This window comes from Lathamus discolor, chromosome 5 (assembly GCF_037157495.1).
Source record: "Lathamus discolor isolate bLatDis1 chromosome 5, bLatDis1.hap1, whole genome shotgun sequence".
NCBI classification, from domain to species: Eukaryota; Metazoa; Chordata; class Aves; order Psittaciformes; family Psittacidae; genus Lathamus; species Lathamus discolor.
In genome coordinates, this window is record NC_088888.1 from 11,875,980 (window position 1) to 11,901,089 (window position 25,110).

General features: G+C 46.4%; 1 protein-coding gene across 2 annotated transcripts in view; it reads left to right on the plus strand.

Moving 5' to 3' along the window:
- The window catches only part of ACBD3 (acyl-CoA binding domain containing 3), a 36,008-nt gene that overhangs the window by 5,853 nt on the left and 5,045 nt on the right, over positions 1-25,110 (plus strand). The window contains exons 1-5 of one of the 2 annotated variants that reach the window (XM_065679762.1): positions 9,010-9,357; positions 17,449-17,590; positions 18,602-18,742; positions 19,498-19,656; positions 21,671-21,845. In XM_065679762.1, coding sequence (XP_065535834.1) covers positions 9,096-9,357; positions 17,449-17,590; positions 18,602-18,742; positions 19,498-19,656; positions 21,671-21,845 — 879 coding nt within the window. In that variant the 5' untranslated portion in view covers positions 9,010-9,095. Of the gene's footprint in view, positions 1-9,009; positions 9,358-17,448; positions 17,591-18,601; positions 18,743-19,497; positions 19,657-21,670; positions 21,846-25,110 lie in introns of those variants that run through there. The other variant, XM_065679763.1, reaches the window with a different exon arrangement.

The following is a 25,110-nucleotide window of genomic DNA, read 5'->3' on the forward strand; positions in this document are numbered from 1 at the left end:
ATGACTTTCCACAGTGACCAAGTAATTCATTTAATCCTTTCACCGCCTCTTTGTAGAGTCTTGAAGCTTTAGGGTGTCAGAAGGAATCATCAAACTAACTCCTGCAGGGCATTAGAAGGCAGGAGCTTGCAGTGTGTCACTGGGGGCAAAAAACAAACTTACTTTTCTTTCAAAACAGATGTTTTCCTGCTAATATTAAAGAAAGTGAATTGAAAACTTGGATCGTTTTTGCAGTCAATGCGATGATACAGCTGACATCTGAATCAGGACCAGCCCCTTCCTGAGACGACTTTTAAAGCCTGGGGACTGGGTTATTCTGTTGATCAACAGTGAGATAATGACATTGCTCATGCAAAGTGTAGTGAGGGGGTTGGAACAAATAGCTACTGACCTGAATGTGGCATCTTGCACCAGCGCGATAAGGTTCAACCAGCAAAGATTGCTGCTGTCCTCTCTGTGAATAGAGGGGATTAGCAAGAACCTGCTGTCTGTTGCGGCTAACGGGCTACTGGGCACATTATTAGTGATGTCTGGGACTCCGTCTCACAAAGAATTTCCTTCCCTGTGTTTCAATCTGGAGACAAATGTCAGTTGCTGTTGGGAATATCAGAGCCTGTTCTCTAGCTGGTGTAGTTTTGCTGTTATGTAAAGGCTACTCAATGATTACAATGATGGGCACTCTATGGAGGCCTGTAATAGAAGCAACACACAAAAGGAGATACTACATTCACATACTTTTGAGCCTACGGGTTTGTCTATACTGGAGATAGTTCCTTTTGCTGTGAGTGTCTCGGTGAGGTTAAAGACACGCTCTTCCTGCCCGTGTCTGTGTAGCTGTAGCTAAACGAGGGCTTTTATCAGCATGACTATGTCAGCAAAAGAGACAGCTCTTAACTCACATAATTGCACTGGTAAGGCTCCTGAAGTGGAGGCCAGCATATACAGATCCTGCAGACGGAAGGAAGCAAGAGAATTGCTCCTTTCATCATGATAGCGTTTTATCTCGGGGGCCTCGCACTGGCATTCTGAGTGTCGTTAACCCCTGCTATTTTAGGCCGGGTGTGTAGGAGCACATCACCACTGAATCAGGCGTTCAGATACCTCTCTCCTGAGAATAGTTCAGAAAGCTGGCTGGTAAGATGTAAACACCTTGGTTAAGCTTTTCCTTTGGGAATTCTTGCTCTGGTTTTCCCTGATGAAATTCCCTCACGTGCCAGCCATCCCAGACCCTGGTTTACATGAGATACATGATGAGGTCCCCAGCAGGTGACTCCATGACTACTGTAAATTATATGTTAATATATAGGCAGGGTTGGATGGGGCTTGGAGCAACCTGGTCTAGTGGAGGATGTCCCTGCCCATGGCGGTGGGTTGGAACTGGATGAGCTTTAAGGTGCCTTCCAACCCAAACCATTCTGTGATTCTATGATAATATGTCATTACCCTCCTCATCCAAAGACTTCATTACCTTGCAGCAAAGCTTGTAAAAGGAAGAGGGTTCACTTCTCCCTAAACATAGGACCTGTTCAGCAGCAATTCCTCTCAAGCATCAGCAAGATACTAACCAGAAGGTGTGTAAATAAACTGTACATGTTTTAAGCCAAAAGGGCTGGGTCAGGGTATGGGTGTCCTGAATGTGCCAGTCTTGAACTCTGGCTTGATAAAAACTGAGGGTTGGGCAGCTTAAGGCGAATCTGCCCAACCTTCCCTTTGCCGTCACACTCACTCCCACTGCTCTCCTCGCAGCCCTTCACCCTGACACTTGTGCTGACTCAATTCACTGTAAGAATATTGAGGCACTGGAACAGGCTGCACAAGGAAGCTCTGGCTGCCCCATCCCTGGCAGTGTTCAAGGCCAGGTTGGACAGGGCTTGGAGCAACCTGGTCTAGTGGAAGGTGTCCCTGCCTGTGGCAGGGGGTTGGAACTGGATGTTCTTAAGTTCCCTTCCAACACAAACCATTACATGATTCTGTGATTGCTTATAGGTCTGGGCTGTGAACCAGATCTGTGAATAAAGCCAGTTTAAAGAGAGGGAGAGAGAGGGTGAGGGCTGCATTTCAGTGGCCGTATTGCCACTGGAACCCAATTGGATCAGAACACAGCCTTCTGCAGTGATCGGGAGAGGAGCCACAGTCTCCCCAAGAGGAACAACCCAAGAAGAGGCACTGTAACTAGTGCAGCCTCTGCACAAACTTGCAGCAAAGGATCTTGCATTACTTTTATCCTGCATGACTTTTGTAAGGAGGGATGTTACTCTTATCTCCTGTAAGGACAGCTTCTTCACAGGCAGAGAGAATGGGAAGTCCTGTCTCAGCTATTTGTCCTGTGCTGTCTGTCCATCAGGAAACTGGAGTGAGGAGGTTTTAGCTCAAAGTTTCTATTTTTGCTCACCAGCCTCTCTGTCCATAACCTGCTCTGAGTTCATAATCCTTGATGAGAAAGAAAGAAAACAAGAGAAGAAAATGATGTCAAAACACTGTTGCCAGGCTGATGGGACTTGTGTCGTTCTCAGCACTTGTTCTGTGCAGTAGATGTCAGTCTACAGTTGCCACTGCGAGCAACTTCCAAGGTCCACAAAAGCCCCAGAGGAATGGAAGTCAATAGATTCAGTCCCACTGTGCAAGATCTGCCTCTCTACTAGCAGTCCACAAATCAGAAGAGGTTGAAATTGCCTGCTGGGGTGCAATTCTGCTCACACAGAATAGGGGAGATAAAAATACATTTCATGCACTGGAAAGTTGCTCATTAGAGTGGAGGAGCACAGGTAGGGAAGCAAACTATCCAGGGATCAGAGGCCTGCAGGAACAGCAGGGTGGCTGGGCTGGTGTGGTTGCTCCGTCGGCTGCAGTTTGGCATTACAGCTGAGCTCATCTACAGGCTAGTTGCTGCCTGTTTCCTGTTTGCATTGCTTTTGTTGTATTGCATCTAGTGGCTGTGCGGCCACAGGGCGAATCTGTTCCTCTGGCCGGTAACAGCGGTGAACCGTGCCATGAAAATGAGGAGTTTCCAGCCAGATCAGCCAGCTGAATCAACTCACCCTGAAGCCACCCCATTGCTAGGCTCAGCGCAAGGGAAAGGGCAGGAGAACGCAGCTGTGAGTGGAGAACATCCACCACTATTTGGCATTAGCTCATGGCTCTAACTGCAAGCTACCCAAAAAGAAAACCTGCTCCCATCCTGTTTCCCATCCTGCCTTCCTGCTGCCGCCAGTGCTCTCCTGACCCCTTGGTGAACCAGGCTTGCTCTCTATTCCAGCAGAGAATCAACCTAGGAAGCAAATGGTTGTTTGCCTGTTTGATAAGGTGAAGGAGATTGCTGAGAGGTCCAATAACCCAAAGAGCTGGCAACAAGGATGTCGATGGGAGTGTGTGGTGTGTGACTGGGAGCAGACCGGGGCAGCTCCTTCTGACAGCATCCGGTGCATGAAACCTCATTCTCAATTTAACCCAAAGCAGGAGAAAAAGATCCCCAAACAACAACACAGAACAGCGAGCCACAGATGGGAACCAGCTGCATGCTCTGCACTGAAGAGCACATCTGATGATCAGGTGAAGAGGGGCAGGTTTAACACGTGCTTTTGAAAGGTACGTTATCCCGCCTGCTGAATGGAAGGAGTGACATGAATAGCACCAGGTCCTGCACACATAGCCCTGCTCTTCCCAGGAGCAATTTCACAAAGAAATCCCCTCTCTGCCTATCATTTCCCATGCCTCTGGGCAGCTTGGAGGCCAGAAGGTAGATAACTCTTCATTTGAAAATGAAGCCAAAAGGAAAGGACACAGGAGGGAAGAAGCTGGTACGTAGCACACCACAGAGGAGGGACGTGTCTGGAACACCAGAGCTCAGGGTAAGGCTGTGCCATCTCCTCTGGGGACCCATCCTAGTTGGGGTCAGACCCTGACCCAGAGGCACCGCTCCTTTCTGGAGGTGTTTTAAAAGAGCATCCATAGGTGCTCTGCATTGGCACGGATGGAAATCGTTCAGGTGGCTGTTGATTCACAGGTTCCTTCTGGGCAGATAGCCAGAAATGCAATTGCTAATTGCGCCGATTTCCCTGTTCTCTCTTGTGTAAAATCACTTTATTAGTGGAGTTGGTTAAATTCAGGAAGTGCTCCAATTCCTGGCCCTATCTTGTTTAGCAAAGACTCCTTGATAGCGGTGCTGCACTACTGCTCTCAGCTTGTGTGCCTGTAAAAGGTGTGATTGTTTGCAGTTATGCTGCTGCAGATTCAGTCGTATCAGCATAAGATACTAAAAGTGATACCATTTGTTTTATCAGACTGAACTGTTCTTTTATGATCACCTGTAGCTGGTGCAACTGTGGATTACCTGTATGATCACCTGTAGCTGGTGCTATGGGATGTTTGCTGCCGGTCAAAATGGGAATATTTAGTGAAGATGGACTTTAGCACGTGTATGTTTCCTCAGGAGTTGCTCTAGCACTCTGTTAATAAACCCCATTTTGTTTGCTGACATGGCTAAAAACATATTGCCAGACCCTACTCCCAATTAACTGCTGTTCTGCACCTCATGGAATCATTTACGAAGTCAGTGTCACCATAAATGCACGGTAGCAGCCCAGTGAAGGGTGTTAGCTCCAAAGCAGACAACTGTTACCCAGCCTGCTGAAGGAGCCTCATGTCATCTGCAAAACTGCAGCTGTACTATTGTCAGTCAGAGTCGTCCAACAGGACATGAAGCACATGGCGCTGTTTGCTCTTGGGTGCCAGGCAAGATTAGACCATGCTTTAAAGGAGGAGAATGGAGTTGTGGTTATATCCAGGCACCTACCCAAACTGCATAAAGGTTTCTACTTGGGAAACCACCTTTCTCTCTTTCTTTCAACTCTCTCTAGTTTTGGAGCTTTCATTAGTTCTGAGTAAAACTGACACAACTCCATCCAGAGGAGAGCATGGTGGAGGATCCTGAGAGGATGGTGGAGGTCTTGCACAAGTGGATTCCAAGTGCTCTCTTGCTTAACTGGGAAGTAGAAACGTAAAACCTTGAGTTGGCTTGTTTTTCTCCACAGACATACGCCACTTGAATAAACAAGTAGTAATGAAAAAGGAGAGATTTAAATGCCTTCAGATAATTTTCTCTCAGTGAATCCTGTGGTGCTATTATACCCTTTGTTGTCCAGATCTGCCAATCTCAATGGGTCCAAACCCAATTTACTGCACATGGTTGTATTGTGATCCTTGAGTTTAATGTGTCCTGAACATGTGAAGATCTGCTGTCTGTCACACATACAGTAGGGTCACCCTGGCCTTTGTGGTAGGTGAGGTTGAGGAGTGACCAAAATGGGCAACACTGGCTGTAACTCCTGGGACAAAGATTATTTTCCAACAGGCTTCCAAAAAACCACCCAAAATATCAATTTCTATAAAATTACTGTGATCAAAAGTACTATAAGGGGGAAAAAATATGCTCTTTAGTCTAGATTATATCAGCCAGAGCAATGTACAGACATAAGCACAAATGAAATTTGTTTTCCTTCATGTTGCTAGTAGAGTTGGGAGTTTGCTATGCTGTACCAGTGTGCGTCCATGGGTGGTTTTATAGTGTAAGCACAGCTTCTTACCAAACAGCTTGTATCCATCCTTTAAGGAAAGACAGACAAAGATGAAGTAATTTAAAGTAAAAGAACTCACTTTCTTCCTTCTGGCCCTGGTCTGTTCAGCCAGTCCAACTCTGATGGATGCAAAACAAAGACAGTAAAAAGAGGAACAGAATTGTCACGTTCTGGGAAAAGGTAATACTGATACTATTCACAAATGTAATTGAATTGCCAAACCCTGGGGAATGTAATTGTTCCAACCAGCTGGTCCCCCTCCTGGAGATGCACATAGCCTCTCCTCACAGGCAGCCCACTCTCCTCTCTCCCAGCTACGGGAGCTCTGGGCTGGTGCAGTAGCACCAAGGCTGGGAGTGATCTTCACACCTGGTTTATTTAATGTAGCCATGCCTGAGAAGCTGATAGCAGTATTGTCATAGTGAATGATTTGCATTTCTGAGCCCATAGCACAGTGCCAGGCCCAGCTGCTCGGAGGTGTTCACCTGAGATAATCAAGTATTTAGCAGCCATTACTCAAGCAAACACAGTGTTAGGCCACTTCTTACAAAGCAGGGCTCCTTCCTCTATTAGCCACCAGCACACCAGTGGAACTCCTCCAAAGGCCAGCCGCCACCGCAGGGAGCACCCAGGATTCACCCATGGGTGCCTGAGAGGCAGGGTACCTTCAAACACCATGGAGAGCAGAAGGGTTGCTCAAGTGAGATGAGTTCTCTATGAACGTTTTCACGGCTCACTGCGTAACTGCAATGAGTAGGTTGGTGTTTTTAACTGTTAAACATTCAGCAGCTCGAATCAAAGTATTGCTTTAGTCTATGTAAAGTTTCTAGGTCTACATCTGTTAGTGGAGGGCACTGTCACTGGACTAGACTGCCTCTCTGGGACTTGTATTTCTTCTGTGTTTCTTTTCACATGCAGAACCAGCTGTTACAAGATAGAAATGAACAATTTACTGGCTGAACTCAGCATGTGAATTGAGCTAAGGGTGTTCTCAAGCTATTGCAAACTCTCTGTCACCATCATTTGGGAAATACTTTGTTATTACGTCATCCCAGACCAGGACTTCCTGAAGTCCTCAAAGACTCCTCAAAAGAGAAGACTCCTCAAAATTTGAACTTCCCTTTTTCCTAATGTATCATCTCACAGCTATTCCCCTTCCTATACCTGATCATGCGCGCAGCTTGCCCACCAGTTGCACATCACAGCATTTACTGACACTGCTGCGTAACAGCAAGTTCCTGTATTGATAAATCCAACTTGGAAGCACCATGAAACAGGGACGTCGATGTAACACATCACTCCATGCTCACCAGACCACTGTGCTATGGGAAGGCAGGCAGAGAGCTCTGCACTGCCTGGTGGCTCTCTGAACAGAGGCAGAGCAGGCTGCAGCACTGTGCCTTGGCCATGCCTCAGTCAGGCGTAGCGCTACCGGAGACGTCTTACTTCAACATTCCAGCTGGGATCTCTCCAAGAGACTATGCTGCACTCCGTGGAGAAACCTGCTCCGCTGGCGCCAGCTTGCGTGTCTGTAGCATGGAATAGCAAAGCTGGCACAAGAAGAAAGGAATAGTCTCACGTTTGCTATGGGAGAAAGCCTGTCAGGAGACAAGTCAGTTTTCTGTAATTATTCCCAAAATCAGCTTGTCAAGCAAGATGCTTGTGGAGCATCCTGGATTTAGCTTGGCCTCCAAACACATAGGCAGACTAAGGGGTGGTTTTGCTGGTGGATAAAATGAAGTAAATATTTCCTTCTGTTTTGGTGAAACATAAAAGAAATCCAATAGGGATCAGCGAGAACTTCAGTTCCTTTTACTCCAAGGATGCATTTTAGGATAAAGAATTCAGAGTTTCTTAAAGCAGGAACTTTAATCTCACAAAGGATTAAACCCTAGAACTGATGCCATAAGAAAATACTTATGAAGCACAGACTGCTCAAGCCGAGCAGGAAACATGTTGTATCAAAGCTTTGAAAACAGACATTTTAATACAAGTGGTTTTAGAAATGAACTAACAAAATGAAATTGGATCTGATTCCGAAGTGACAGACTTGTAAAGCAGGCTTCTATGAGGAGCTAAAATCATCCGTCCTGCTATAAGTCTGCTCCATGAGATAGCACCAAGTAGTCAGAACGGAGAGCAAACAATATGGTGTTATAATTGGTCACAGAACCGTAGAATGGTTTGGGTTGGAAGGGACCTTAAAGCTCAGCCAGTTCCAGCCCCCTGCCACGGGCAGGGACACCTTCCACTAGACCAGGCTGCTCCCAGCCCCATCCAACCTGGCCTTGAACACTGCCAGGGATGGGGCAGCCACAGCTTCTCTGGGCACCCTGTGCCAGCATCCTCAATCAAAAAAGACCCCAACCACAAAACCAAACCAAAATGCTAGTGAAGGAACTACAAAAGACTTCCAATTGGTTGTAAAATGCCTTTTAAAACTTGGATGATTTAGCATCTGAATCAAATTCTGCCCCATTTGTAGTCAACAGCACCCTGTGTGGCGCTCACTCTCTCACGAAATACTAATGGGGAATGGAGTACTTTAAATTAAAGCTTTACATTTCTTCTCCCTTTCACCGAGCACTTTGTAAGCGTGATAGTAAAACCTCTTCAGCATTCCTGAGAGATTAGCAGATGGATCTGGAGCTCCCTTGCACGGTACATAAACTCCAGGGCGGTGTGACTGACTGCACATAACCCCAGCAACGGGCTTCCGCGAAGGCTGCAGGGCTGCACAGGTCCCTTCCTTTGCATCGGCTTTGGGAACCCCCAGGCAGGCACCGCCTCCTCCATCTCCGTTTGGGTGGGAAACGGGACCAAACCACCTCATGCTAATGCAGCCTTTCCCAAAACGCTGTGGGGAGGCTCGGGTGCCCTGGGCATAAACCCCCTCGGCTGGGAGGGACCGCCTCCCTCGCAGCACACGGGGACTGTGTCACAGTGAGCGGTGGTTCATGGTCACAAGGGAGTGCGCTAATCGCAGATACAGCTCTTGGAGAAGCAATTGCCTTATACTCTTCTTTCCTTTCTCTGCCTTGTTTCTTTCCTCTCCCGTGCGAGGCTTGAAGCCTGTTTCCTGCAAGAGCAGCAAGGGAGGTCGGTGTCAGACCCTCCGCTCTAACAAAGCCTTTTGGCCTGCTGTGGAAAAATCATCATTCCTTTATGTAAAGCACTCCAAAGAGCACGACGCTCGCCCCCACACACTAACGTCCTCTCCTGCCCGCTGGGATATGGGTTTATTCCCGACGGGCTGGGGCAGGCCCACAGCCGCGGGTGCAACCCGGGCGTTGGGAGCCGAGTTCCAGCCGCCGGGAGCACGGAGAGGGGGCACAAGGCACCGCAGCGGCTCAGGGCGCCCCGTCCTCGCCCTGCTGCGGCGCCGGCAAACGGCCACCGGCGAGGGGCGGAGCTGGGAGCGGCCACCGCCGAGGGGCGGGAGCCGGGGCTGGTGCGGATGTTCCGGGTCGGAGGGGAGCGGAAGTCGGGACGTGGCCGCCGCGGCGGAGCAGGAGGCGGAGGATGGCGGCGGTGCTGAGCTCCGACCGGCTCGAGGTGTCGGTGGACGGGCTGACGCTGAGCCCCAACGCCGAGGTGCCGCACTGCGAAGCGCGGCCGGAGCAGGGGGACCCTGCGGCGGGGCGGAGCCGAGCGGGCCCCGGCTCCCCGGGCCAGGCGGAGGCCGGCGGCGAGGCGGCGGCGGAGGAGGCGGCGCTGAGCCTGGAGCGGCGCTGGGGCTTCGCGCTGGAGGAGCTGTACGGGCTGGCGCTGCGCTTCTTCAAGGGTGAGTCCGCCCGCGGCGCGGCCCGCACACCCCCAGCCGGCACCGGGCCGGGGGTCCTGAGCCGCGGCATCGCCCGTGTGCCCGCCGAGCCGGAGCCCCGGCTCCCCTGAGAGCAGCGAGGGGCGGCCCCGGGGGTCGGTGCGGCAGCGGGCTGGGCCGAGCTTCGTGTCACGGCCGGCGGAGGTGGCGTGTGGGGATGCGCTTTTCCTGGTGAGGAAGGTGAGACGGGGCAGGGGATCGAGAGGAGGGCCGGGCGGCTGCTCCCGGCTGCGGTGTGCCCGCTCCGGGGGGCCGGGGAGGCACTTCCGAGGGTTTGTCTAAAAACAGAGCAGAAAGGAGGAATCCTCGCTCGTGGCATGTGAGGAAAACCCGTGTAAACGTAGGCGAAGAGTGTGCGCTTTGAGTGTCATCGGGTCTGCTGACTGCCCGGGTGCTGGCGTGAGATGCTGTGCCATCCACAGGATGCTCACGTCTTCGTTGCTTCCAGTGCTGTCAGGACTCCGGCTGGCAGCCTGGCAAGGGAGCCGTAAAACACGCAGGGTGTAGAGCTGGAGCGCTTGTGTCGGGATCCCCTGCAGCCAGGTTTGTTTGTGCAGGGACCTTGCCACACTTGCTTTCCTAAGAGGAGGAAATGGACTGTGGTTTCGAAGGAAGAGCTGCCTTCGCTCTAGCGCTCCGTTGCGCTGTAGCAGCTGAGCACCTCACAGCCGTGTGTCACTGCTAGAGCTCAGGCAGCTGCCGCTGAGAGCTGGGAGCCCAGCGACGTGCCTGCGCTGCGGAAGGTGCAGCTCTGCACTTGGAGAGGTCACTGGTGGCGGTCGGTTGTTGGATGACTCCTGCAGGAAAGCTGCCTCTTTTGAGGGCAAGCACACTGGCAGGTGGAAACCGTGCTGCAAGGACAGAGCTGTCTGTTTTCTTCACTTCGGCTGACTCGCACATTGACAGTTGTTAAGAGCTGTAAAGCTCTAAGCAGGTTTCATGAACATTCATTCTTTGACCCTATTCTGATGCCCTTCTGCAAAGCAGGTTTTTTGTTAGCACGCTAACATAAAGAGATACCTTCTTTTAAGCTGGAAGATCCATAAGGATTCATAAGGGTCTTCATGTTTTTCCTCTTTTTTTGTGTCAAAAGCGGCTGCCACCAGGTATCAGGTTGTGGCAGCATTGTACTTCTGTCTCTTTTCTTTCAAGCTGCTTGAAAGAGTTCTGCTTTGGTTTAATGAACGTTTATTTTTAAAACATGATGTGGAAGGAAATGGCTCTGCAGTAGCAAATCCCTTTTCTCAGTCAGCTGTGGTCTTATTTTGTCTTGGGTTTAATATTCTACTGGAACCTCTATTTACAGTGTAAAAATTACACATTGTGAATGAGCTTATCTACATTATTGCTAACCTGTGCCTACTGGGTATCATGTGTTAATGACATTTACGTTTTACCTTTGTCTCCTCTTCAATGGAGTGTTTAGGTTCCAGTTTCTTGGCTGTATTGTTTCAGCCAGGGGTTTTGTTGCCTTCCTTTTATTAAAAGCTGAATTTCAATGTTTCAGCTTACTGCTGCTCATTTTTTAACCTTCTGCAATTTCTTGTAAAGCATAGCTTTGCTCCTAAGAAGGGGATTTTCCACGCTATATGGAGTTATCAGACTTTCCGGATGAAGACCTCGTTCCTCTTTCCTTACGGCTGGGATAAGTCACTTGAAGTCGTTGCTCGTATTTTCATCTGTTTTGTTGTTTTTTTTTTTGCTGAAGGTGGCATAACATGAGGAGTTTTATTTATAGCTGTGGTGGCGAGTTACAGGGGTTTGTAATAGTTCAGGTCACTGACTCTGCCAGCTTGTTCTATATCTGCATGGCTCTGAAAATAATTGGTCTCGGTTCCAAATGGTTTTCATGCATCCTCTGTCAAAACAACTGTGGGAGTGGGCATAGCTGTTTAGCAGCCTTGTAGATGCCAAGGAACAAGTATGGATTTCTCCTTTTCTTCGAGGAGCAGCACATGGGAGATCTGAAGGTTGACCCGTGGCTGATAGATCAATGCTGAGGTCTTGTTTCTGATCATTCTTCTAAAAACTATACTGATTTGGAGAGGGGAGGTGTCTTTGAAAAACTCTGTCTTAAAGCTAGTTCATATCCATGCCTCAGTGTACGATGTTACCTACTCACACAGCCACTACAGAACAAACAAGTGACTCAGGGCGGCGCAGTAGTATCTCGATTAACAGTGGTGACTGGGGTGGAAGGAGCTTGGGTTGGGATGCTAGAGGAGTCCCTGTGTGAGGTCAGAGGGTAAGCAGCAATCTCTAGTTAAGCATCTTCCTTTCTGCTTCACTGGGCAGGCTGAGTTCTCTGGATGTAACTCATCATGCACTTTCTTCCTAGGAGAGTTGAATCTGATAAAATACTTTGGGTTTGCTTATTATAATGGCTGCTAACACTTGTCTGTGGTGGCATATTGCATGTAACAGAATTGCTTGAAGACAAAGACAGGGTGGGAGTGCACATAAACAATGTGAAAAACACAACTGAAACTAGGCTAAGATATTGAGGAGACTCAAAAGCTACTTCATCGTGTCTCTGATAAAGACGGAAGCAGATCTAAAATGCTTGACCCTGGGTCACTTCAACCATCAGGCCCTAGGCTGTGCAGGAGATGTGTGCTTGCTTTTTGTACCATCCATAATGGCTTGTGAAGAGAGCTTTTCAGATTAACAGAGGCATAGAAAATTGATGGTTAATAGTGTTCCAGTCTATCTTTCTGTGAGAAAACAAGAGCCTTCCTCACAATATGCACTCTTTCCCTTGCTGCTCTTTCAAGCCTAGCTCAAGTCAACCAGCATTTTGGCTGCCATTAAGAAGCTGCTCCACTGTGTAGGATCCAGTGTATAACGGAGAACATAGGCATGTTACTGGGAAGGGTGCATGTGTTTCTCTCTTGGACTGTCTGTAATTACATGTCCTGGGCAGCTGGCAGAACAGAAGTGTCTCTGGTGGCTTATTCTGCTGTGGTAGGAGCTATGCCAGGGAAGGTAAGTTGTTTAAGGTGTGGGCTGTGTCCTGCCGTAGGAGGGTGTGCCTTGCATGGCTCTGACAGCAGATCTCTTCCAATACCAAATGGCTTTATGGTTTTCCACATCCTGTCATTGAAGTACCATTGCACCCAACCGCTACTGTGTGACAGTCACTGAAGTGTTCTCGCACCGTCTAAAGTGATTTGCAGTGCAGCACGTTTGAGTAGACAGTATACAAACCATATCGTTTTGGTATCTAAAGGCTCTCCTGGTATGTTAAGTATTCTGATTTTGTTTGACTGCCCCAAGTTATTTCCTCTTATCCTAACAAGAATGCATCTTTGACCTCAGCAATACATTGTTCTAAATTGAGTTCACTTTTGTTTTCAGGGTTAATTTGATGGCATTATTGCAGTTCATGAGTTAAGGAGGCTCTTGTTTTCAGTGTGAAAACCCCTGTAACGTATCTATGTTTGACGTGAAGTTGAGCTGTGATCACATTTAATTGGAAGGGCGAATTGGTAACTGGTTTGGTTGATGCAGAATTGGTTGATGAGAGGAGAATTAGGAATGTAGGTGTGTACTGGATTCTGCAGGCAGTGATTCAGTTCTCGTGCTTCTCAGTTTTGGTCTCGCTCATTAAAACTTTACCAGTTAATAGCATTAATGTGAGACTTCTGCTTTTACAAGCTATGCGGTGCAAAGCTGCAGTTCACAAACTGTTTTCTAGCTTCTTCTAGATGACTCTGCTCAATGCCATCCTGTGGGAACTGGGCATTTAGAGTGAGTGCAGTCGGTGAAGTTGGGATGGAAGCTGCAGCATGTTGTGCCATGGTTCTTTACAGGGGAAGAAATAATCTGAAGTTATTAGAAGTAACAGTATCTTAAATGATGCAGTCTCTTAAGTGTGTTTCTTAAACTCCCTTGAGTCTAAATGTGTGGTTTTATACCAATTCATGTCAATGGTGCAGTGCCACCAAGTGACATAGGCCTCTGTTACCTGCATTTTGTTACTAGTTATAGCTTCAATTTCTGTTGTGTTTGCATGCCAACACAAATGGTGGTCAGCGAAGTGCCTGTAGCATAAGGAGGGTCGTTAGTGGCTTAAGTACTGGTTTTCAGGGTTATTCAACTGAGCTGCCCTCAGTGGATCTCTCTTTTGCAGGCGTCTAAACAAAGAAGGCACTGTCAAGGGATTGCTTTCTGGGCTGTGAGCACATGCTGCTGGGTTCTGTTGAGCTAAAAGGAGTCTTCTGATCTGTAAGAGAGCTGAGACGTTCTCTGGCCCTGTTGGGTCGGACACACCAGTGGCATAGCGAGGGATGTATAGTTGCCACACTACTGCTGTGCACATCCTTTGGATTTCTCAGTGTGTTCCCCAGAGCTCTTTGATGTTCTTCAGCTTCCTGGCAGCTGTATTAGATGTGTGGGTAATACTTAAATGGGACATTCATGGATGCTTGAATAAATTTGGCTCTTCTACTTGTCTGGACTCACTAATGCTGGTTTTGGCATATTTGACTCCGCAGATGGCTTCAGGTCCTCTGGTTTGGTTTAACAACAGCAATTCCAAATCTTTGAAATGATTATATACTGTGGTTCATGCTGAAGAATTCGACTGAAAAATAGCTAATGTACAACTGCGCTCTCTTGACTGGCTCCAAATGTTTTGCTGAGAGTTTGCTTCTAATCTGCATTATCTACAAGTTACTGAACGCCTGTCTCCTGCTTTTTCTCATCTGTCTGTTTTCCTCTCTTATTTAGCATGCTTGTTGTTCTTCCTTTGGGTTGCCGCTCTTTGTAAATGTAGGCTTTTGGCTTCCCTTTATAGTTAAGGCTTGAGGTCTGACTTCTCTGTTCTGTGAAAACGCGGTTATGTGGTGTACAGCATGGGAAACATTGGTTTTAGTCCCTTTAACCCTCTTCAGAAACAAGTTCAAATACTGATGATGTTAGCTGGCTTAGGCAGCAGTCTGGTATAGCAAATAGCTCCGGGTTTTGGCAGACAGCTGTAGGTATGCAGGCTGCGCAAGGTAAATCATGCCGTAGGGCCCCCCTTGAGATACACACTTTGCTCAGAAGCCTGGGAAGATTTCCGTGTAGCACCCTTATCGATGGACTGTCTTTTAAGCACCCTGCCCCAGGATACAAAGTATGATTTCAAAGTGCATGTTGCTCATTGAGGCTAAGGGAAGTGCTTGCTACCTAATAAGCAAGTTCTGAGTTAAATGTGAAGTGTGAAGAATTAAGGAAAAGCCAGAGAGCAGGAGACCTGAGACCCAGGGAGAGATTTGGACGTTAAGATTTGCATTTCTTAAGGACCACAGACTTGCTGGGGTGGGAAGGGACATCTGGGGACTGTAGAATTTAGCCCCCTGTGTTCACAGCGAGCTTCTCAGGGCTGCGTCTGTTTGGCATTTGAATATCTCCAAGGGTGGAGACTTCAAAATGTTTCTGGGCAGCCTTTTCCAGGGCTTGAGCACTCTCACAGTAAAAAACCAAACCAACCAATCGCTCTTATGCTTAAGTGGAATTTCCTATCATAGAATCACAGAATGGTTTGGGTTGGAAGGGACCTTAAAGCTCACCCAGTTCCAGCCCCCTGCCATGGGCAGGGACACCTTCCACTAGACCAGGTTGCTCCAAGCCCCGTCCAACCTGGCCTTGAACACTGCCAGGGATGGGGCGTATTTCAGTTTGTGTCTGTTGCTCTTATCCTTTCACTGAATACCACTGAGCAGAGTCTGGTTCAGTCTTTGCATCCCCCTCTTCTCCACCCCACCAGGTATTTTTGGAAATAGATATTTTTGTAGAGAAAGGCTTCTGGTTTTTTGAAGCTGGAAGCTATATTTGCTGTTAAGTTGTGTGACACTGGGAGAAGAAGGAATGCTTGAGATAGTGGAAGAGTGAAGTGGTCCTCTAAGAATGGGTAATAAGTAATTAAATGTTTACCTTCCTAATTCTTTGATTCTGGCTTCGTAACAAATGGCGGGGATGTAGTGTTTCATTGTGATGTTTTAACTAAGACCAGCAATGTACGGAGTCTGTCAAAAATACAGCTTCTTGCTGTAAACACCTTCACTGTGGGTTGGCTTCTGATTTTCAGAAGTGTGCACTTGGAGTTTCTCAATAAGCCATGACAGAGGCATTGCCCCTCCTCTTTCGTTCTGAGATTTGCTGCTTTTCCTCGTAATAACTCTATTCACAAGCATCAACTGAGCAATTTTGCAACATGTAAATGTCAGCCTTAAAATTCAGGTGTGAGCTGGATTGTTCGGGCTGGGGCTGTAAACAACTTGTTCCAGAGGAGAGCTGGAAGCGAGCGGCAGCTCTGCCCACAGCTCCCGACTTCATGGGGAGCGGTTAGTAGTACAGTCATGTGAAATGGCTGTTGCTTACCTCTGGTAATAACTCCCTCCTTTTAGCCCTTCCAAAAGGAGATTATGCTTGTTTATTTGTTTTCTTGCTCAAGAAAAAGGTCTTTTCTTAATGAGCAGTGTAATTGCGTGTAGCGGTGCTTTTTCCTGTGATTTGTTTTGACACTTTAAATGTGCTGAGATAAGCCCTAGCTGACTAATTCGTGTATAATTTTAGGTCGATGCAAGTCTCTTCTTCCAGTAAGTGCGTGGCAGGATCTAACCAGATCTGCTTCAGAAGGTGTTGCAGTGGAGCCATTGGGATTCTGGTTATGTTCAGGTTTACGCTGCCTGTGTCTTGCAGCTGGAGAACTCTCTATACACATTGGTGCTGATGGAGTCACCTCTAAGACTTTTCATTTATTCCAGCTGCCTTGGCAAAGTGCAGCAATCCAATTCCCTCAAGGAAAACTCTCGTTTAATTCTAATTTTTCCTCTCTGCAGTTTTTCTTGCCTGAAGGCTTGCTTTTTCCACTCCCATTGAGGCGAAGAACACGAAAGGAGAGCAATCTGTAAAGTTAACATCACCTTTTTCTTTGTGGAAAACCCTTCCTAGCCACTTTACAGCAGACTTGGCAGAGACATGTGATTTCAGTTAAGGTTTTTAAGTATTTCAGAGCTATAGATCCGTGTGGTATGATGCTTAACTAATTATCATAAATATTTATGTGATAACTTGCTAGCTAAGAGTGGCTGGATGGTATGATGAAAAACACATCACAATTCAGTTTCAGCAGCTGAAGTAGGTATGTTTAACCATGCCAAGTGCAAGGTCTTACACCTGGGCTGGGCAGAGAAGAGATTCAGAGCAACCCTGCTGAGAAGGACTTGGGGGTGTTGGTCAGTGACAAACTGAACATGAAGCAGCTTCAGTGTGCGCTTGCAGCCCAGAAACCAACTGTATCCTGGGCTGCATCAAAAGGAGCATCATCAAAAGGTCAAAGGAGGTGATCCTGCCCCTCTCATGAGACCTCACCTGGAGTATTGTGTGCAGTTCTGGTGTCCTCAACATAAAAAGGACATGGAACTGTTGGAACAAGTCCGGAGGAGGCCACGAGGATGATCAGGGGACTGGAGCACCTCCCGTATGAAGACAGGCTGAGGAAGTTGGGGCTGTTCAGCCTGGAGAAGTGAAGGCTGCGTGGAGACCTAATAGCAGCCTTCCAGTACCTGAAGGGGGCCTATAGGGATGCTGGGGAGGGACTCTTCATCAGGGACTGTAGTGACAGGACAAGGGGTAACGGGTTAAAACTTAAACAGGGGAAGTTTAGATTGGATATAAGGAGGAAATTCTTTCCTGTGAGGGTGGTGAGGCACTGGAATGGGTTGCCCAGGGAAGATGTGAATGCCTCATCCCTGGCAGCGTTCAAGGCCAGGTTGGATGGGGCTTGTGTGGGATGGTTTAGTGTGAGGTGTCCCTGCCCATGGCAGGGGGTTGGAACTGGATGATCTTGAGGTCTTTTCCAACCCTAACTATTCTATGATTCTATGTTTCTTCTGGACAGGTCTGTACTTCATTTGAATTTGTGTAACCTTTTGTGACTTGACTTTTACTCATCTTTTCATGAAGGAAATGGTAGTGGTTATACAAAATGTTCTTTGCTGTCCCATGCTTAATCGATTAATCACAACAGTGAAATTGTTGTTTGGTGTTTTTTTTTTCCTACAGAAAAAGATGGCAAAGCTTTTCATCCAACATACGAAGAAAAGCTCAAACTTGTGGCACTGCACAAGCAGGTTCTGCTGGGACCTTGCAACCCTGACACTTGCCCTGAAGTTGGATTCTTTGATGTTCTGGGGAATGATAGAAGGTAAAAGGACTGGTGCTCTTCTTGGTCTTAACTCTGCTTTTCCTGTCTGAAGATAACATCCAGTTTCCGCAGTAAGAAGACAAGTATGTGGGTTGCCTCTATGTGTGTATGGTAATGGAAAGTGAAAGTGGCCTCTTCAAATGCATCTTAGAAATCTGAGTCACAGTTCAGTAAAGGTGCTAACAGAAGGTTATTGGGTTTTTTGAATCGCATTAGGAAAAGCTGCTGTGCTGACAGTCCAATTTCTCACAGCAGTGTAAGGTTTCGTGGCTATGCATTAATGTGCAGGGCCATTTTTCATCCTAACCTCCACCAGGGTTACAGCACATCAAGCCTGTTGCTAGTGGTAGCAGCCTTCACCAAAGATAACTTCTGATTTCAGATACCTGATGCATTCAGACTCTGAGTAAACCTTTATGAGATCTGGCCAGTCCCAGTGTCTCTCTTGCATTGCTTGTAGTTCAGGCTGTGCTTGCAGTGTTCATTGTTGCTATTTCTAGTGTGAAGGTAATGTGCAACACAGCACTGGCTTCTTGGAGCTGGACCCAGTGCACTGCTTTTGCCTAGATGGATGTAGCTTTCCATTAGGAAGAAGCAGGCTGTTACGTTCAACTAACTGAAGCACTATAATCAGTGGTTGTTACCATGTTTGTTCATCCAGTAAAATGTATGCCTTCTTTTCCTCAAACTAGAGTGGAGGGAGGGTAAAAAAGTATTTCAGGTTCATTTGTTAGCTGGGAAGCTTTTGGATGTAGCTCAGAATTCTAAGTAGGGTTGATGGCATGTATGAGATTTCATCTAAGCACTGAGTTATGCCTGTCTGACGGAGTTCTTCTGGTGCAGGCAGAGGAAAGCACTTTGGGGAGAAAGCTGGTGGTGCTCTGAAACTGCATATGATAAACTCTGGTCCCTGGTCTCCCAACTTTTTTTGCTTTGCTGGGTTCTCAGAGTTCATTGCTGACTTCAAAAGAGTTGAGCCTTCTGCTGTTTCAGCTGATTTCTCTCTCTCAGGAAGGAATGGGCTGCCCTTGGAAACATGTCAAAGCAAAAAGCTATGACAGAATTTGTTAAGCTCCTGAATAGGTGCTGTCACTTGTTTTCAACATATGTCACTTCCCACAAGATAGAGAAAGAAGAACAAGAAAAGAAAAGGTAATGTTTGAGTCCTTTGTTGGAGAGTATGGAGCGTATAACTCTTGAGCTACGGACAGTATCACAGCTAGCTTAGGCTGAGTTTGTCCTGGGAGGAGAAGTGCTTGAGGTTGAGGTGGTTCTGCTACCACTTGATCTCTTTTAAGCCTTTTTACTTTGCCAGTAATGAATGATTGCCTCTGAGGTGAAGGCTCCTAGAATAGAAAGAGTTGTTTTAATTTTGCTGATACTGTCATCTGCTTAAGAAGTACACACTTCGCAATGTCTGCACCAGTATGTCTGTGGACTAACCATACACAGAACGTGAAACTGTCAGGTGCTTTAAACTCCTCTTCTAGCATGGGTTCGCAGCTTGACAAAGGCTATCTTCTACTGTCATTTACATACCATCTGATTATTAAAATACAGTATCCAAGTGTTTATTGAACAGATGTTAAAGCTTGGCAGATGTGTTTAAGCTTTCCAGGCAATTTTCTTCTACTGTTCTCTGCTAGAGATAGTATAGTAACAGGTTTGAATACCAAATTGTAATACAGAGTTTACTGCAGAGTGTACTGCAGAGTGCAGTAAAACTAAACAGTGATGTTTTCTTCTTATGTCCAACAAGACACTTCTCTAGGCCAATTTCAGTGGGAGGAGATGATACCAGGCGAAAAACCTTATTGGGTAGGCAAAAGGCAGGTTACAGCATGTTGAAAATAACTCATCCTAGGATTGTAGGAATGCTGAAGTAGCTTATTGAGTGGATGTTGCAGAAGAGAAGAGGAAGAACGAAGGCGGCGCGAAGAGGAAGAGCGTGAGCGTTTACAGAAAGAAGAAGAAAAACGTAGGCGAGATGAAGAGGAAAGACTTAGAAGGGAAGAAGAAGAGAGGAGGAGAATAGAGGAGGAACGACTTCGCATGGAACAACAGAAGTGAGTAACTGAAACAAGCAACACATCAGAGAAAATAGCTGCCTTGCACTTGAGACGACTGTATTAACTGTTTAAATAGCTATGCTAGGATTGAATATGTGAAGTTCAGAGCACTTGAGTCTGGCAGTGGCGTTTTCATCCTTAGCTAAGAGGGACACAGTATGTAGAGAATGATTATCCTTACACGTTGCTGTATGCAGCCTTCTCGGATCAAAGTGCCAGAGAAGCTTTGTTTAAAGAGAAGCTCTGGAGGTTTTTGGATTCAAGGGCTGCACCTCATGAAAACTTGTTGCTCTGCTTCTTAAATGATTAACGCTGCACTCAGCCGAGCAGAGTTAAATGTCCAGCTGGAAGCATTGTTTGAACTGTGACTTGAAAGTTTCTAGCCTTTCACAGGAGATGGAGCCTTGAAAAAAGGATAACTGCAGTTCAGTGGGGTGTTTTGAATGCGTGGCTGGAATTTTCTAATGTGGTAGCCTAACACTAAGTCCTTAAACGTACTGCTTTTGTGGGAAATGTGAAGTGTCTGCAGGTCTCATTTGTACGCTGGCAATCACTGGATCTTACCACCTTTCTAAAAGGGATTCAGCATTCATGGTCAAATGCACTAAACCTCTGTTTGTAGCCTGGATTAAATCGTTTACTTAGAATATACAGCTCTAGTTATACTTCATTGTTCCCATCACATCTATATGTGCTGAAAATGTGGATCTAGCTTTGCACATGTAATTAAGAAAATACTGTATCATCAAAGCTGCTTCAGTAACCAGCCATTTTCCACAAGAAAGATGGCTTTTCAGGAGGTGGCTCTGAAGTAGATCCTGTGTTTGCTGTGTTTGAGGAGGGAGCAAATAATTAGTCCAGAAGTTTTGCTGTTTGTTTAACATGGTGAGAGCCAGAGGAGTGTCAAATACAGACATAAATGTACAGACAATACAATAGGAACTGTTGCACAGTGCTAGGTAACAAGAGCTAATGTACACCTTGAAGTTAAGAGAGTTTTATTTTAAACATGAGTAACAGATGTGTATTAAGTGATCGTAGCAGGTTACAGAGATAAAGAGTTTAGACAGTAAAGGAATGTGGGTATGTATATACAGGCCAAGTGTATCTAAACTGGTCATAGTTTGGGGAAGAGTAATTGAGCCTTGCCCTTTAGTATACTAAACCAGTCTAATTCTGGAGTTTTCAAAGGATGATTTTTGGGGCAGGAAGAAGAGTGGGGAGGAAAGAATTACACCTGCATTTATGTGATGCTGCTTCCTTCTTCTGTAGCATTGATAGTTTGTCACTGGTGGATATAACATGCAAGACAAACCCTGGAGCGAGCTAGTAATTTTACTGTAGAGTTTTTGTTCGCGCTTTGGAAAGAGGAGGAAAAACTGAACGTGTGCACAAGTGACTTACGTGTTCCTCCTGAAGTTGAGTTCATTGCAGGCACAGATGGCCTGTTTGGCAGAACCTTTCTTTGTTCCTGAATTAGGCCACAGTCAGTTACGCTTTTCATATTTGTTTGCATAATGTCCTGGGAAATTCAGATAGTAATGTGGTGTGTTCTTAGATGGACCAAAAAGCATTGTTGTGCTGTCCACACCAGGTATGGCCTTACCAATACCTGCAGAAGGGCTGCTGAAGGATGGTTTCTGCAGGTTTTCTGGAGAACCCAAATGTGGGTTTTTTCTCTTGCTGTTTGAGTAACTTAGTCATGCATTTTTTGTAGCGCTACCTCTTGATCAGACTGCAGATTGAGAATTATGTAAGAGCTTTTGTTTCTTCAAGCATTGGGTGGAAATTGTTGCTCCCTTCTTTATATTCTCAGCATTTTTTTTTTTTTTTTTGGCAAAGTTCACATTTGCTGCCTATGGACTCTGCTCTGTTATGTAGATTTGTCTTAATTGGGTTTTGCAGGAACTGAATTAGCTGTCTTTGAGGCCACTTAAATCACTTAAGTACAGGGATTTCCCCAATACCCTTAGCTGCTTGTAATCTTCATGCTCTCCTCCTACCAATCTAGGCAACAGATAATGGCAGCGCTGAACTCCCAGACTGCCATTCAGTTCCAGCAGTATGCAGCCCAGCAGTATCCGGGCAACTACGAACAGCAGCAGATCCTAATTCGGCAGCTCCAGGAACAGCATTATCAGCAGTACATGCAGCAGTTGTATCAAGTCCAGCTTGCACAGCAACAGGTATGGCCAAGCAGCTGCGAAACTTGGATTTTGTGTTCCAGGCTGTCTCTGGGGGGTGCTTACTTGTCTCCTTGAAAAGATAATTGCTACAAGGGGAGATAGTGTCCTAGTGACTAATGTTGCTTCAGATTCAAACACTAGAGCCCCATTATTTGATCCTTCCAAGTAACTTTCTGAAGCAGCAGTTAAGAAAATTCTAAGCAGCCATTAGTAATTACTTGGTTCAATATTATTCTTGGAGACCAAATGTGAAACGCTCTGCTGCAGCATCGATTGTGTGTGTAATTTAATGAGGGTACATACCAGTGCACCTGAGCATGAACAAAGCTACTCCAGTGGCTCTCTGTGTAGGTATCACCCCTGAAGATCTGTGCAGAGCAGCAGTCTTTGGTCAGCCATGTGTTTCCAGCTGAACATGTTTGCAGCACTGTCGTGTCACTACTGGGTTTGAGAGTGCTCCTCCCTGTCAGCTTGAGCACTACTGATTTCTCCCTCCTTTTGCATCTATTGTGTCACGTCAGTATCTAATCACGTTGCTCACTCGTGATTTGGGTAGGAGGACAAACTTTTATATTTCTGGTGTCAATGGGTGGAGGTAGCACATTACTACTTTGCAGGGGTTTTGCGCCTCAGCTTGGAAGGCTCATTCTCTGTTTAGGGGAATCTTGCATCTCTAGCGAAAGTGCTGTATTCACACCTCAAGCTATTTTAAAGTTCAGAGATGTCCATCTGTAACTGTCTTAAACAGATGTAAGCCAGACTTCAGACTCTTGTATGTCTGACCTCTCTAAGCATGACCTAAATCTTAAATGGCCTATAGCTGCCAGCCTGAGGTCTGTTGTTCTTGAGCTAAAGACTTAACAGGAAATTAGTTACTGAATTTTAAGTCATATGTGTTCTGATGAGGGGGCTGTGCTCAGCAAAGAACCGTACAAGGAAGAAAGCCATATGAACCCATGTGAACCTCATAAAATTCAACCAAGTGCAAGGTCCTGCGCCTGGGTCAGGGCAGCCCCCAGTATCTGTACAGACTGGGGATGAGGGGATTGAGAGCAGCCCTTCAGATGGGATTTGGGGATGCTGGTGGTTGAAAAACTGGGCATGAGCTGGCAATGGGCTCTTGCAGCCCAGAAAGCCAACTGGATCCTGGACTGCATAAAAAGGAGTGTGGCCAGAAGGCTGAGGGAGGGAGGTTATTCTCCCCCTCTACTAAGCTGTTGTGAGATCCCACCTGGAGTCCTGCATCCATCTCTGGGTTCCCCAGTACAAGATAGACATATACCTGTTAGAGTAGGGCCAGAGGAGGGCCCCAAAAATGCTCAGAGGTCTGGAACACCTCTCCTATGGACACAGGCTGAGAGAGTTGGGGTGGTTCAGCCTGGAGAAGGGAAGGCTCCAGTGAGACATTGCAGCCTTTCGGTACTTGAAGGGGGCTTATAAAGAAGACAGAGAAAGACCTTTTTGCAAGAGCCTACAGGGACAGGACAAGGGGCAGTGATTTTAATCAGGGAGCGTAGGTTTAGATGGACATAAGGAAGAAATTTGTTTTACAGTCAGGGTGGCCAGACACTGGATCAGGTTGTCCGGAGGAGTTGCAGATGCTCTGTCACTGGAAGCGTTCAACATCAGATTGGATGGAACTTTGAGCGGTCTGATCTAGTGAAAGATGTCCCTGCCCATGGCAAGCGGGTTGGACAAGATTATCTTTAAAGGTCCTTTCCAAGCCAAACCATGATTTGATGCAGTTGAAGTGGTATAGGAAAGTTGGAGGCTTACTGCACTGTTACAGTTACTCTTGAAGCTTAATGACACCTTAGTACCAGTGCTTTGGTGTCCTAGTGGTAAGCAAAAGCTATAGCCTCATCAGTCTTGCCCTTCTGTAATTGATACTACTCCCTTGAGACTGAGGTGTCAGAGACACTGCTGCCAGTTTTCCTCAATGCTATCAGGCACTGCTTCTTTCAGTCACCGCTGTCTGCTTTCTATGTACAGAAGACTAATGTCCTCCAAGACCTGGGCAAAACAGCCTTTCCTTTATAGTGGCTTACAAAATAGAAGGTCTGATAGGCAGTGAAGCTTGTCTTTCACATCTCTACTTAGACCACTTTTGTAAAGGAAAGGATGAAAAAGCAGCATGTAACTGAGCTAAAATTACCTAATTCTGCTTCAGACTTTCCTGAAGACTTCTGAGGAATACTCTTTTTTCTTTTTTTGGATCACTGTAACTCAGCCACCTTGGGATCTGTTAGTGCGGTTAAAAGGTGCTGTTCTCTCATAGCTGCTATGGATCAGCTTATGATGCCATTAATTTTGGAAGGGCTGTATGCAGTAGTTGTCTGGAAGAGTTTTTGCCACTTTACATTGACTCACTCTATAGAACAGTCGTAGAAAGTGGATCTGGGCAGCACCTGTGCAATTGCTCAGCTTTGAAATCTAACTAATGTTGGACTGTACTGTCTTCTTACTATGTTCCGTTCATTCATCAAAGTCATGTGCTTATTAAGTTATTCTTTAAAGAATAGTGCTGTGAATTATACCTCTTCCCTGTCCCCACGGAAAAGCGTGGGTAATCTCTCTGTACTGATAACTAGGAGCAGGGGAATAAGCCTTGAGGCTAAAGGGGTAATACGTCCTGCTTAAATCCAAAGGATGGTTGTTACCATGTATAATCTCATTTTAGGTGTATTTAATCCTTTGTACAGGGACAGCATGATAAATTCCACCTGAAGAGTTTCAGTGTACATGAGTCATGTTCTAAAAGCTGCACCTCTGAGCTTTAATAACTCCTCTCCCAAACCACTCTCAGTCCTTGTGGCTCTTGAGCATCCTGCTTTCATATCAAATAACTGCCTTTGTGGATTTGATAGAGAGCCCTGTTGAGCAAGTTAAGTCACAAATTGGCAAGTACTTAATAGACCTCAAATACTTCCAGCCCTCTCGGACCTGGATGAGCTCAGGCCAGAACCCTTTGAGCCCGCTGGTAAAAGCCAGCAAAGGAATCATCACTTTGACTTTGAGAGCAGTGTTCCAGGAATTACTGAAATGCAGAACTTCCCCAGTTAAGTGCAAGAGTTTGGTGTGTGTGCCCAAATTAACTTGGAAATCGAATCTTTTAGTTCAGGTTGTGTCCACCAGTCTAGAACAAAGTGAATTCACTTCCCCAGATACTAAGTAGATGCAGTTATCAGTAGTTAATGGAAGCTGCTTATGGGCTTTTGTGTCGAGCCTCCTCCTGGGGTGCAGGGGGAGATTCTTCCAAGTGTCT